General features: G+C 35.8%; 1 protein-coding gene across 1 annotated transcript in view; it reads left to right on the top strand.

Annotated features, from left to right (window-relative positions):
- ASCC3 (activating signal cointegrator 1 complex subunit 3) overlaps window positions 1-12,606 on the top strand; it is a 287,341-nt gene that overhangs the window by 245,215 nt on the left and 29,520 nt on the right. The window contains 1 exon segment of the mRNA XM_009285000.2: window positions 48-182. Coding sequence (XP_009283275.1) covers window positions 48-182 — 135 coding nt within the window.

Here is a 12,606-nt window from a genome sequence, read left to right as displayed (position 1 = left end):
GGAACCATTTATATTGAACCATGTATATTTGATTCCCCTTCTAACAGGATAATCGCAGCATTGAACCTCTGACATATGGCCGCATTGCTTCCTATTACTACTTGAAGCATCCAACTATTGGGATGTTCAAAGATCAGTTAAAACCTGAAAGCAACATTGAAGAATTGCTCTTAATTCTGACAGTAAGTGCTGGTATTTTCTTAACTTAAACATATGTAACTCGTGACTCTTAAAGACACTTACAAGTGTATGAAAAAACACCCCAAAATTAAAAAAAGCCTTTCTTCCCTGATCTGTAATTTCATTTTTTGTTGTTTTGAGTAATATACCTGAATCATTTTTGATGTTTCAAGTGTTTCATCTAATCAGTACATCAAAACTACTGTATACACCTGTTTCTCTTCTTATGTCCCTTTATAATATTCAGGATCTATACAAATCTAATATTTGGTTTTTTCTAAGTAAGTTAGGTATAATACTAAAATGCCAGAATAATAAGTGCATATCAACACCCTAAATCTGTACCAGGGCCATCACTTTGCACTGGGACAATCCAGAAGATACAGCAGCTTTAAGAAGTGGGGGAAACATGTGGGGAAGACCTGTTTCCTAAAATGCCTTCTTTTCCTTCTCCCAGCCACCTCACGATCCCTGAGGTCATAACCTGCAGTAATGCCAGCTCATACAGTTAGTCTAGTGACTGTTTAGTAGAGAAGTGCAATGCAAGGCAAAAGATTTTAGGGTACAAATCTGGAGACATGGTGTACAATGCAGCGTGATAGTATTACGTTCTCATCATAAAAGAATCAGATTTTACTCCGTTTTCCTTTTTAAGTACTCTAAGTAGTTCTATCTACAAAGTCTTCTTTTTCAAAATGGTATAACTCCACTTGTACACACAGATTTGAAAACCAGAAGTGCCTGAATATTATCCAGGAAAACTGACTTCTGCCCACTTATGATTATAGTCTCTGTTATACTATATACAGTATACAAGTGGCCCAAATTCTTTAATATTCTGATTTCCAAGTGTTAACTTCAAAATCTAGAGTCCCATCTTATAGTATTTATGTTTGTTACTTCTATATTCCTTATTGTTTCGACATGCTGCCAAAATTTCTCTGAGGAGAAATACAAGAAGAAAAATAAAATAGTGCTATTCAACAGTTTGCATCTCAACAAAATCTGATCTGCATTTTATGACACTAGGAAAGCCACTTTTCTAGTACAGAGACTTTCTTTCTGATAAATTTAAATCACCTGCTGCAAACATTCAGAGTGTTACAGCTCAGAAATAAAGGCCACAGTAATCTTTTATAATGGAAAGTGTTAGACAGCCTAAATAGGGGAATTGCGATCACTGACCCTGCAATATCTGTTGTTCTGTCGTCAGAAAACATTGCAAATTATATGAAATGAAATTCAGTGTATTCGTCTGAATTCAAAATGGTAATCAACCACAATTCCTATATATGCTGTATGTAAAGTAACTGAAATTTTAAGAAGAAATACCCAATAGTGAACAGAAGTTAAATAATATAATGTTGAGTATTCAAGGTGAGAGCTTTACTCCAGCTGCTGTCTCTTTAAAATCTCTTCTCTCTAGAGAAAATTTTCTCCACCTAGAAATTTCAGAATTTTTTTTCAGACAAATTTAGACAGGGAAAGTTTGAGAATAGCATTTGCAGAGATGGGGGACATTTCGTGACACTGCCTAAGCTAGTTAGCAGCATAGGGAAGATGAATGATGGAAGCAGAACCTAGTGCTGCCTATCTTGTCAGGGCTCCTCATCTATTTAAACAGCTTGCATCCATGAAATGCAAAGGTAAATGGCAAATATTTCTGTTGTAGATGAAACCTGGGACCCTACTGTTGGGCAGAGATTGTAAAATTTAAAATTAATTAATCTTGCGTTAATTCTTTCTAATTCTTTATTTTTTTTCTGGAAATATAGTCTTGGAAGTTGTCCATTTACAGTCTTAGAGGAATGAGACTAAAAATAAAATCAGTTAGGGGTCAAAATATGCCACGTGTGCCAATTTGAAAGATGAAAAGGATGTATGAATGCTGGATGCCATTATAGCTGACAATTTTTCCTTACTTTTTATGCAGATGTTGATTTTTATAATTACTAGTGGAATTACTATTCTGTCTTGTTGAAGGTGTAAATTGAAAGATTTTTTTCAATCTGAGGTAGTGTTGAAAAGAATTGCCGTTTCAACAGAGTTATTGCCAAGGATTTTTTTTTTCCCCTAAACACTGTGAATTAATGAGTTTTATAATTACAGCAGTTGCTTCACACCTCTATTGTTAACCAATGACATTACATCTGCCTTGCTCCACTGGTGCCCTCCTCCTTCTTATTGAAGCATTTAGCAGTTTTGGCAATAGGGAATTACATGGCATGGGGTAAGTAGTCTAATTAGGTATAAGTGAAAATCCTGAGGGAAAAGGATATTTAAAAAGTAATTTGAAGAATCTCTTAATGATGCTGGAACTGAAAGCTGTAGCTATAGTACAAAAAGGCCTGTTATCATTGCAAAATATAATTATAATTGTGATTATTCTGCTGATCACTCAGTTTTAAAGTTTTTAATTTTGGACTGTGTTATTTAAGAATAACTGTCCAAAACATTTCTCAAATGCAGTTGCAGGATTTTGTAGATCTGACATGTGGGTCTGTTTTTTTGTTGGCATCGTTCATAATCTTGCAAACCTTTAGACATTTACAAGTTGTCTGAGGTATATAAGGAAGGCAGAAGTGTACAACTGTAACAAAGAAAATACTGATGATGTGGGTTTGAAATGGGATATATACAAGTTTTTACCAAATTGTCAATGTGTAACTTGAAAAGGAGCAAACGTTTGTTTAAAACAAAAACAGGAAAAAAGCAAGTTTGCATTCAAGAATTCAGAAATTTATGATCTTATTAAGGGTTTTAAATCTGAGTTTAAGAGATTTTGAGTTTCAGATTGACATTTTGCCACACTGATGGGAGCGTTCAGAATTCAGGATCATTCACCAGTGAATTACCAATGAATCTTTGCAACTCACGTGAAAAAGTAGTTTCGAGTCATCCTGTTTCTAGTGCTGATGGGTCCCTCAGAAAAGTCACTTGATAGCAAGATTTGTTTCCACTTAGTAGTCAAGACCATTCATAGTCTTCTCCAGTATCTGTTCTTTTCTCTGTTTTTATTTTATCTTTTCATTTCATCATCTGCCAGCATTTTGCAAGATCAAATGAACTTTTTTCAGTATGCTTAGGGGTTGAAGTATCCATAACATGAACAGGAACATGGCACATGGGAACAGCCCTGCAGTCATGTTGGAAGTATATAGTAGTAAGTGATACAAATAGGTGGGGTACAATGCCCTCACGCTTTCCCTTCTCCTCTCAGTAAATCTGTACTCGAGATGTTTAATCTGTCTTGGGTTTGCAGTTATTAAGCGAAGTTCAGATTCTGTTACTTTTGTAACTGACTTGTGCTAGTGGAGCTGTAATTTTTCTGAGAGAAAATGTTTGATGCTTTTCCATAGAGCTTTCTTTAAAATTTTCCTAACCGTGCTTCAGACAGTAGTAATCCAAATGAGCTTAATCACTGTTGAGTTATGGTGCTTCTTGCATTAAGTATTATTGATGAGAAAGTCTTCATGAATTATTACTGACAGGCTGGATTTCCCTGAGGTACCTGAAGACTGTTTCCTTTTATTCTGAAAGTTAGGTGCAGAGATTAAAACGGAGGTCTAGGTAAAAAGCAGTGAGAGATACTTTGGGGTAATTTTTGTCAATTTCTGTACTAAAGCAGCAGTCACCACAAATCTTTTTAAAATCAAATGGAGGTTTGTTGTACCTTGAGGAAAGGAGGTCTGTCTTGATGATTGATCAGGACTGTGATGGCTAGATCCACTAGCTTCATGTTTTTTGGTGATTTGTTACTACGCTTATCCGGTTACCTGGTTAATATTCTTATCTACAGAGCAAATACTTTGTCATATCTGTTCATACCAGACAGTGAAGGGGAGAACATTACCATCTTTCATCCCTTGTTTTATCTGCATGTTTTCCCTTATTTCTGTTTTTGAATTCTACCTGCAAGAGAGAACTAGTTGGTTTTCTCGTGCCTACTGCTGTCTTTCATGTAAACTGGTTATAAGAGATGGGTTTCTTTCTAACTGGGGAGCTTAGGGACAGAACAACATGGTATTTGTGCTATAGTGGGGCACACGTATCCATCTTTCTGTGATATGAACATGGGCTTATAAGTTTGGTATCCACATACCTCTTCCCTATATTTCTATGTGATAATTGACATGGATTTGTTACACTGGCTTGTATTAGACTAAGTATTTTGGAACTCAGCAGAAAATCTGGCATTGCTGGAGTAGCAAATTTGGAAGGTAGAAGGAGGAGGTTCATCAAACAGGTGCTCTCCATTCCAGATACATAGATAACAAAAGGGTAAAGTTGTTAATGCCTTATCTGTCTTTCATTACCTGTTAGGTATTTGTACTATGAGATTCTAGGTAACTCAGTTAACTTATAGCTTTATTTTCTGTTCATCATCATTGGCAACATCCTATTCTAACCAGGGAAATATGCGAGTTTTGTGAATACACTCTCAGTCTATAGTAATTTTATTTCCATAGCAGGATTCTATGTTAAAGCTGCTGGTTCAGTCTCCCATGAAGGGGCCACAAAGGTTTTTGACTCGGTGATAAACTATCTTTTCAACTGGTCTCCAGTTAGATGCCAGGGAAGGAGGATTTAATAAGGTACAAAAATATTGTCCAAGAACAAGCTAATGTGAGCTCGTTTGTGTAATATTTTCTCTGCAAGCTGTGGCAGAAACATTGCTTTTGTTTTTGTTAAGATATTATATAAAACTGGTTTTCTGTTCTATAGCCATTTCAGAAAAAAATCAGATCACTCTTCTTAAGTCAGTCATTTTCTAGTTTAAATTTACATTTACATTCAATTTTGAAGGAAATAAAGGTGCTACTATGATTTTCTTTAAGGCATAAAAGTACAGCAAGACTATATTCATTATGTTATTCTTTTTAAATATGGCATTTCAGTGTCAAGAACAGAAATACTTTATTATGTAAACTTTGTATCAGATGAAAAGCAATTATATTACATGCTAACCTTTAAAGAACTTACATATTTGATTTCACATATATCGTGCATTCTCAACAATATGAACATGACTGCTGTGGCCACTCTACAAATAGGAACAGGCCTCAGCCATTATGCATATTTTAGTGACCCCTTATAATAGGAGAAAACTGTTACCTCTTACCATTAAATCTTTTCTTCGCAATTAATCCATACCTGGGACTGTTCAATGCATAAATTTCATCCTGAACACAGGCATTTCCAGGATCATTTACTTAATTTTTATACAGCCTATATTCTCTGGATTTTAATATTTTAAAACATTTGTGCTTCAGTTCCCACTTGGAACATCTAGATAGTATCACAGTGTGTTTAATAAAATAGTTTAAACTTGAAAATTGTGTTTGGCTTCATGAAAATAAAACAAAATGCTACAGTGAATTTTAATAGCATCCAAATTTCATCATCTATATCCAGTATATTCAAAGTATCTTGTACTTAGCAGAAAGAGTACTTACACACATGAATGCTCACACATTAAATTTGTCTTGATTTTTCTCTAACCCCAGTAGATGGAGCAGTTTTGAATGTTGCTGTAGTACTTGAATACAGTAATTTTTTTCTAACATCATGACACAATTATTTTTCTTTTTCCAAAGGAATTGTTTGATTTTTAGTTTGAAAGCATCATATGCTTTCATATGTGCTCTAGCTTGTGAAGGGTCTAGAGCACAAGTCTTATGAGGAGCGGCTGAGGGAACTGGGGTTGTTTAGCCTGGAGAAGAGGAGGCTGAGGGGAGACCTCATCGCTCTCTACAACTACCTGAAAGGAGGTTGTAGCGAGGTGGGTGTCGGTCTCTTCTCCCAAGTAACTAGCGATAGGACGAGAGGAAACGGCCTCAAGTTGCACCAGGGGAGGTTTAGATTGGACGTGAGGAAAAATGTCTTTACTGAAAGAGTGGTGAAACATTGGAAGAGGCTGCCCAGGGAAGTGGTTGAGTCCCCATCCCTGGAAGTATTTAAAAGACGTGTAGATGAGGTGCTTAGGGACATGGTTTAGTGGGCATGGTGGTGTTGGGTTGACGGTTGGACTCGATGATCTTAGAGGTCTTTTCCAACCTTAATGATTCTATGATTCTATGATGCTATATGCTGCCCACCTTTCCAGAAAAGCAGTTAGTTGGTAAATCAAGATGACAATGCCCACCACTGACAGCTAACTGAACATGGCATAAGTCTTTCATTTTTATGGCATCAATAAGAAAGAATTACATTCAAAATGAGAAAATATAAAACCTTCCCATCTCTAATACACATGACTTTCTAATCTCAGATTAACAGATCTCCTTTTTTTCCCCTCCAATCTTCTTACTCAACTTCTGTCATTACTTGCCAGTTTAAAAAACTGAACTCAGGAAAGTTAAAATAAAACCTATTTTAAAGTTGAAGTTAAAAGGTTTTGACATACATTCCCCACGAGGTAGGCCGTAAGAGAAGAACTGTTATCTTGGAAATAATATAGTATCTTTAATTTTTTTCTTTTTTTTTTGTTTTAATTTGTGGTGATTGCGGTGCAGCCTCCAAGGGAAAAACTTGTGAAAGTGTATATAGCTGTGGTAGTGGAAGCCAGTAGCCTCAGGCTATATCCCCATTTCAAACAGTTGCTTTAGTAACTGTTTCTGTCAGAAAAATGAGGAAATAAATTCCTTTAACAGGAGCTATAGATGCAGTTATAGCAGCAAAACGCTCATGTATACCAATGAAAACTATTTTGATGAGCCAGGAAGCTATGTACCTGCTAGGGTAGATAGGAGTACTGTCCTGGTCTTGTACTTACAAATGTGAACGTTGGCTGCCATCTGTGGTAAACCAATGCTTGTCCTTGGTATATATGCTAGAAGCAAGTTCAGTGACAGCAAGCTTGGTTTAGCTGACTGCTTAAAGCTGCAGGCAATTCAACCACGCACCATTTATTATTTATTTAGTTAGTTAGTTATTTAAGCACAAAAGTCTTTTACTTACCACTTGGCAGTTAGAATTGTAGCCATCGTCATTATGCAAGATTTCAAACTATGCATGGTTGTGTACATGCAGCCAATACTTCGCAAAGTATTCATATTGAAAAAAAGAGCTTTTTTTCAGCAGTCACGTCATATGGCTCTATTTTCAAATATATAATATATTTGTTGAAATAATGTTTGTGTTTGTTGAAACAAAACTGAAGTTCTAAACTGCATCTTTATTAAGGTAAAGCTGAACATTTTATAATACGCAATGCTGCTTTGATAAATGGCTGTGGGTTCTTATGCCCCAAGTACTCCAGAAGGCAGTCTTACAAGCTCGGTGTGCCTTTAGCAAGTCAGTACGAGTTCTACCTACTTTCTGCCTCCCAATTTGTAATTAAAGCACGATAGGCAAATTTAGGCCCTCTGCAGCCTGCAGTTCTTTTGTCTTCACTGGTTTCTAGTTATTGCCTTTGCTTTTGATAGAATTATACTATTGTACTATAAATTATAGCAGTTACAATTATATTGCTGATTAATTTGTTTTCACAGAATTCAGTTCACTTAGTGACACTAACTCGGCCTTACTGACTGCTGTTTAAAGGCACATAAATGTTTTTCTCTGTCAGCAAAGAAGTTATTGCTCAGACTTGTAAAACTGTTAAGAAAGAGGATGGCATTTTGTAGCTTGTTCTGTGATTGGAACAGAAATTTCAGGATAAGGATTGGTTTGGCTGAAATAATTACATCATACAAGATTGGTATCCAGCATATATTGTTCCTTTAGCATAGTAGTTTAAAAAAAAAGGATATAAGAGGATTACTGATCAGTCCTTAATGAAGTATCTGACACTTGTATTTTCCTATTTACATTTAGATTCTTCCTTTGTCTCATTCTTTTCTTTTTTTTTTTTTCTGATGGAACCTGGCTAGCTTCAGAACGTTGAATTTTATTTTAAATGTTGATGTTATGTATTATCACAGATGAACTTTTAAGAAATTGGCCTCTCCTATTATTTGCCTAGTATTTACAAGGTGCTTTATTTCACAGTTATTTAGGTAGCTCATGCTACCTATAATGTTAGAAGAAATTGCAGAGGGATTTTTGCCACCGAAAGGCCAAAACTTTTCTTAGCATTTGAAAAAGCTAATATATATATTTGTAAACTTGGTATAGCATAGTAAGCTTGCTTTTAGAGAACAAACAGTTGCAGATTTTATTCACCTCTGCAGCTTAATGATTATGAGCCAGGCATCTGGCAAAATATTGGAATTGTTTTATGTGAAAACTGTCAAATTATGCACTTTTCTAAGTAATTTTATCTGGTATTGATGCTCAGATACAGCTTTCCTTAATTTATAGTAGATCATTGTCTTATTTCCCATGGAAGTGTCAAATCAGGCATCACCAATTTGATTGGGTTGCCCACATGCCAACTTCCCACTGCCTTTCTTTTCTGTCTTCCAGTGGAAAAGACTAGCAAACCAGCAGAGGTTATTCAAAGTACTAGTTTTCAGAAAGAGAAAATATCTCAAGTCTATTCCTCTCACCTTAGAGAGTGAGAAAATGGCTAAACTCTCTCTCACAACAGGTCTCTTAAATCCTTCTCCCATCAAGGTGAAGGCATGCTACTATGTTCGCTTATATTTACTTAGTGTGTGTATGCATGTCTACTTACAAAATATTTTTAGGTACAAGTGATGCATACGATATTAAGAAATTTTATCTTGAACATATTAAATCATCGAATGCACGATATTCTGTAGGTTAACGAAATTAATTCCAACTGTTTTATGATTTGCTTAAGGCAGCAAGCAAATGTAAACAACATGAGGTGCAGATAATAGATTATTTTTTCTTTTGTATATGATCATCTTAATATTTACTATATGCAGTCATATAAGATGCTAATTTTTAATACTTCTTTAGCTATAAGAATGCGTGTTTGCTTTCTCTTGATTCACACAGAACAGATGGATGCTTGACTGCCTGCTAATCCACAGCTGGAATGGTTTCAGCGGTTTCCACGTTGCTGGGTTAGAGTGGCTTTTCTAGTGGACTGAGAGGGCAGCAAGAGAGGGATATCATTATTCATCAGTATCCCAGTGGGATCGCTGCCAGCAGAGATTAATTTTTTCTGTTATGCTTGTAAAACAAGCTCAGGTGGAGTCTCTAATCCTCAGGGCACGGGTGGCAGATCAAGGAAGATGCTACAAAGCTAGTTAATTTTCAGATTCTAGGGGAAACAGAAGCTCTGTTAGATGTATAAATACATGATTGCAAATTTAAGTAGCTCAAATCCAAATGGGATCTTCCTAGACATCTGGTACTGAAAATCTCTGTTTTCTTTGTCTTTTAAAAGAAGTTTGTAAAACTTTACACCGTAGGCAAAATATCTGCAACTCTCTTAATTGTCAGTTATCTTTCCTTTTTTTTTTTTTTAATACAGCTCTTACAGTGTAGTTTAGATGAATGTCTTTATTTACAGGTAGAAAAGACATTGTATAAGTCTGTGTAGGAACACTGAGTTTACAATATTCTCACAAATTTGTGTGCAGTGAACATCACCAAGAAAAATTATCACTTGCCGTCCAAAAAGGGTTAGATCTGCCCTAGTAACGCATGGTACGTCCCATCCGGGTAATGGGGTGTTCCGTTAAGGTCAAGTGTGGTACAAGGGCATTTTTGCCATGTTACTTACTGTATCAGACCTCTGGTCATTCATGACAGAAGTGTTGATATAACTTCCTCAAATCAAGCACACCAAAATACTGACAGATTGTCTATTTGTTTAATAGACTTCAAATATTTTTCCTTTTACTGACTTTTTTGTTTCCTCGGTGATTACCCCTCTTCCCCACCCTTGTAATTATCAGTGTCTTCCATCTCTGCATTACCTTGCAGCTTTTGAGTTCTTCAAAACATTGGGTCAGATTTTCAAGCAATGTTAATCCACACAGTCACACTGAAATGAGTGGAGATGTGCCAGTTTTTATCAGCAGGGAACTACCCTTATTGACATTTACTTGCAGCAGCTGTCACTTCCTCTTACAGTTGTTTTTTTATTATTATATTAAACTATTTTCATTTAAAAGTGCTCAGAGTGAGACCAGTAGCATTGGCTTGCTGAAAAGACATTGTGCATGTAGGCACCTTCCAAGTTTCCCATATATTTTTGCCAGTTCATATTGTTCTGCTATTTTCTGGGCTTGAGCCTCTCTTGAACACAGGCTGCAAGTCATTTCACCACATGATGACAGGTATTCACGCCTGTGAACTTTTTATTCTCTTTTGTCTCTGGTCACATAGTAGTCTAGATCCGGAATTTAATCCAGTACAAAAATGCAGCAGTGTGTATTTGTGGCTCCCCACTAGGGGAGCTGCCACAGGTCAGCAGATCTGAAATGCGGTTTTCAACACACAGAGCTTTTACAGCTTGCCATTAACATATACAGTACGTATGGGCCCCGTTTCACATAAAGAATTAGTAGCGCTTACTCCTGTCTCCATGCAGAGTAGCATTAACTTAATGCAGAGATCTGTTGACTTCTTCCCTGGGTCTGGGCTCTGCACTGGAAGATCCCAATGGAGGATCAAAGCCAAAGATGGAAAATGACTGATCGCTTTCCCGGGGAAAGCTGCATGCCAAGATTTGCTATTACAATTTTTATTGCTATCATCATCTCAATCAGTAGTTGAGCCAGCTGATTCAGCCGAGCTCAGCTTCAAAACATGGACAAACGTCCAAATGGAACTGAAGTAGATTTCTCATGACAATCAGACTTTTGAATGTACACTCAGAGAGATTTTCCCAGTTTTGTGTTAGCACATTACTGAGTTCATGCACTGAAAAGCTTTTCTGTATTAGTGCAATACAATTAGTTTCAATACAGCCAAAAACAGTCGGTTTTAAATCTTTCCTATAATATGGCTTGAGATTACAGGGGAAGAAAGGTGTGGGTCACTGCCCCATCTAGGTATTAAGATTAAAAAAAATGGGGTGATGATAATGCATTCAGAATGTGCAGGTTCAAAGCGTTCTCATGAAAAGTAATAGGAAAAGTCAGGCATCTTGGAGAGGCGAAAATCTCAAATATACCATTTTCAATGATAACATGCAATAATTCTCTCACATCGCTATAATTCACTTTATAAATGGAATTTATACCATTCCATTTATATTTATTTGCTATGGTCAAAGTAACTTACTCTATGTGAGTAAATAATGTGTATGTCATACCAGTTTCAGATGTTTGCTCTTATTTTTGTCCTACTTTAGTCTTCTTTTGCATTTACTTTTCCTTGTTTGCAGGTGTTACAGCCTTACTTATAATCCATAATTTAACTGAAAATAATCCATAATTCAACTGAAAAACCTCAGTGAACTAAAGCCACCTCTATGAAAGTTGTACAGCTTAATACTATGAAAGTACCTACACATTTGGGGGAAAAATGAATGTGTTGTAGGAATGGTTTTTATTAGAACTGGCCAAAAAAGTAGCACTGAATTATGATTGTGATCATAAACTTTATGAGATACGGATTGTGAGAGTTAAGACTTGAAATCATTCATTTATTCCTTGTTTTAATATGTTTTAGTAAAATATGCAATTTAAAAAGGAAATTATTCTGAAACAGAATGGTTCTATAAGCATATTTTTAACCATTTGGTAAACCAATTACTATTATTGTATTATCTATTACTGCATCTTCCTGTACACTGAAACCTAGTTTCTGTGATATGCTTAGGAAGCTTCAGGAAAAAAAGGGAAATCGACTTTCAAGTTAGTATAGAAGTCCTAATAACGTTTTTCCCATGTCAAATTATTGTTATTTTATATAATCCTCCCTCTCACATGTGCTAGCATGCTTGCATTTTCTTTTAGCAACTCCATGCTGAAGCAGAGGTCTGTAATTTAACTTTGTACTTTAGAAGTTCCCAGATCTGCCAGGTCACTCTCTGCTACTGGTAGCTAATATTGCTGACCTCCTATTGCTCTGTGTGCAGTGGCAAAGGTCTTTCGGACTCCTGACCTCTGGTCATCAGGAATGTCATCAGTAGTTTGTAGTTTGGATGTTTTAAGTGAGAGGTGAACTTGTGAAATCTAAACCCTTCAGGGTGTTTTTAAGTGATCACTCAACTGTTTCATTGCCCTAGCTTGTACTTTTTATGATGTCTGTAATTGTAAAATTTGCGGTGTTTATCATATGCAGATATTTAAAAACAAAAATCAAACGCTTGTCTGTTTAAAGTGAGAAGTCTGAGAATACAATTACATATGATTTCTCTGATCAGTAACGTGAGAACTTTATAAGAATCGTAAGAACTTTTAACTTGTATGTTCTTGTAAACTATGTTTGTAGGTCCCATTACTGAAATGAGTCCATTTTAAATCCTGAAAGATAGTTAGAAATTAAGATTTTTAAAAATAGTAGATTTACATAATTGCATGTTGATGGGTTTTACAACTTTATCTCTTCAAC

This window comes from Aptenodytes forsteri, unplaced genomic scaffold, assembly GCF_000699145.1.
Source record: "Aptenodytes forsteri isolate BGI_AS27 unplaced genomic scaffold, ASM69914v1 Scaffold171, whole genome shotgun sequence".
Taxonomy (NCBI): Eukaryota; Metazoa; Chordata; class Aves; order Sphenisciformes; family Spheniscidae; genus Aptenodytes; species Aptenodytes forsteri.
The sequence above is the reverse complement of the archived record's forward strand: the minus strand, read 5'-3'. Positions and strand labels throughout refer to the sequence as shown.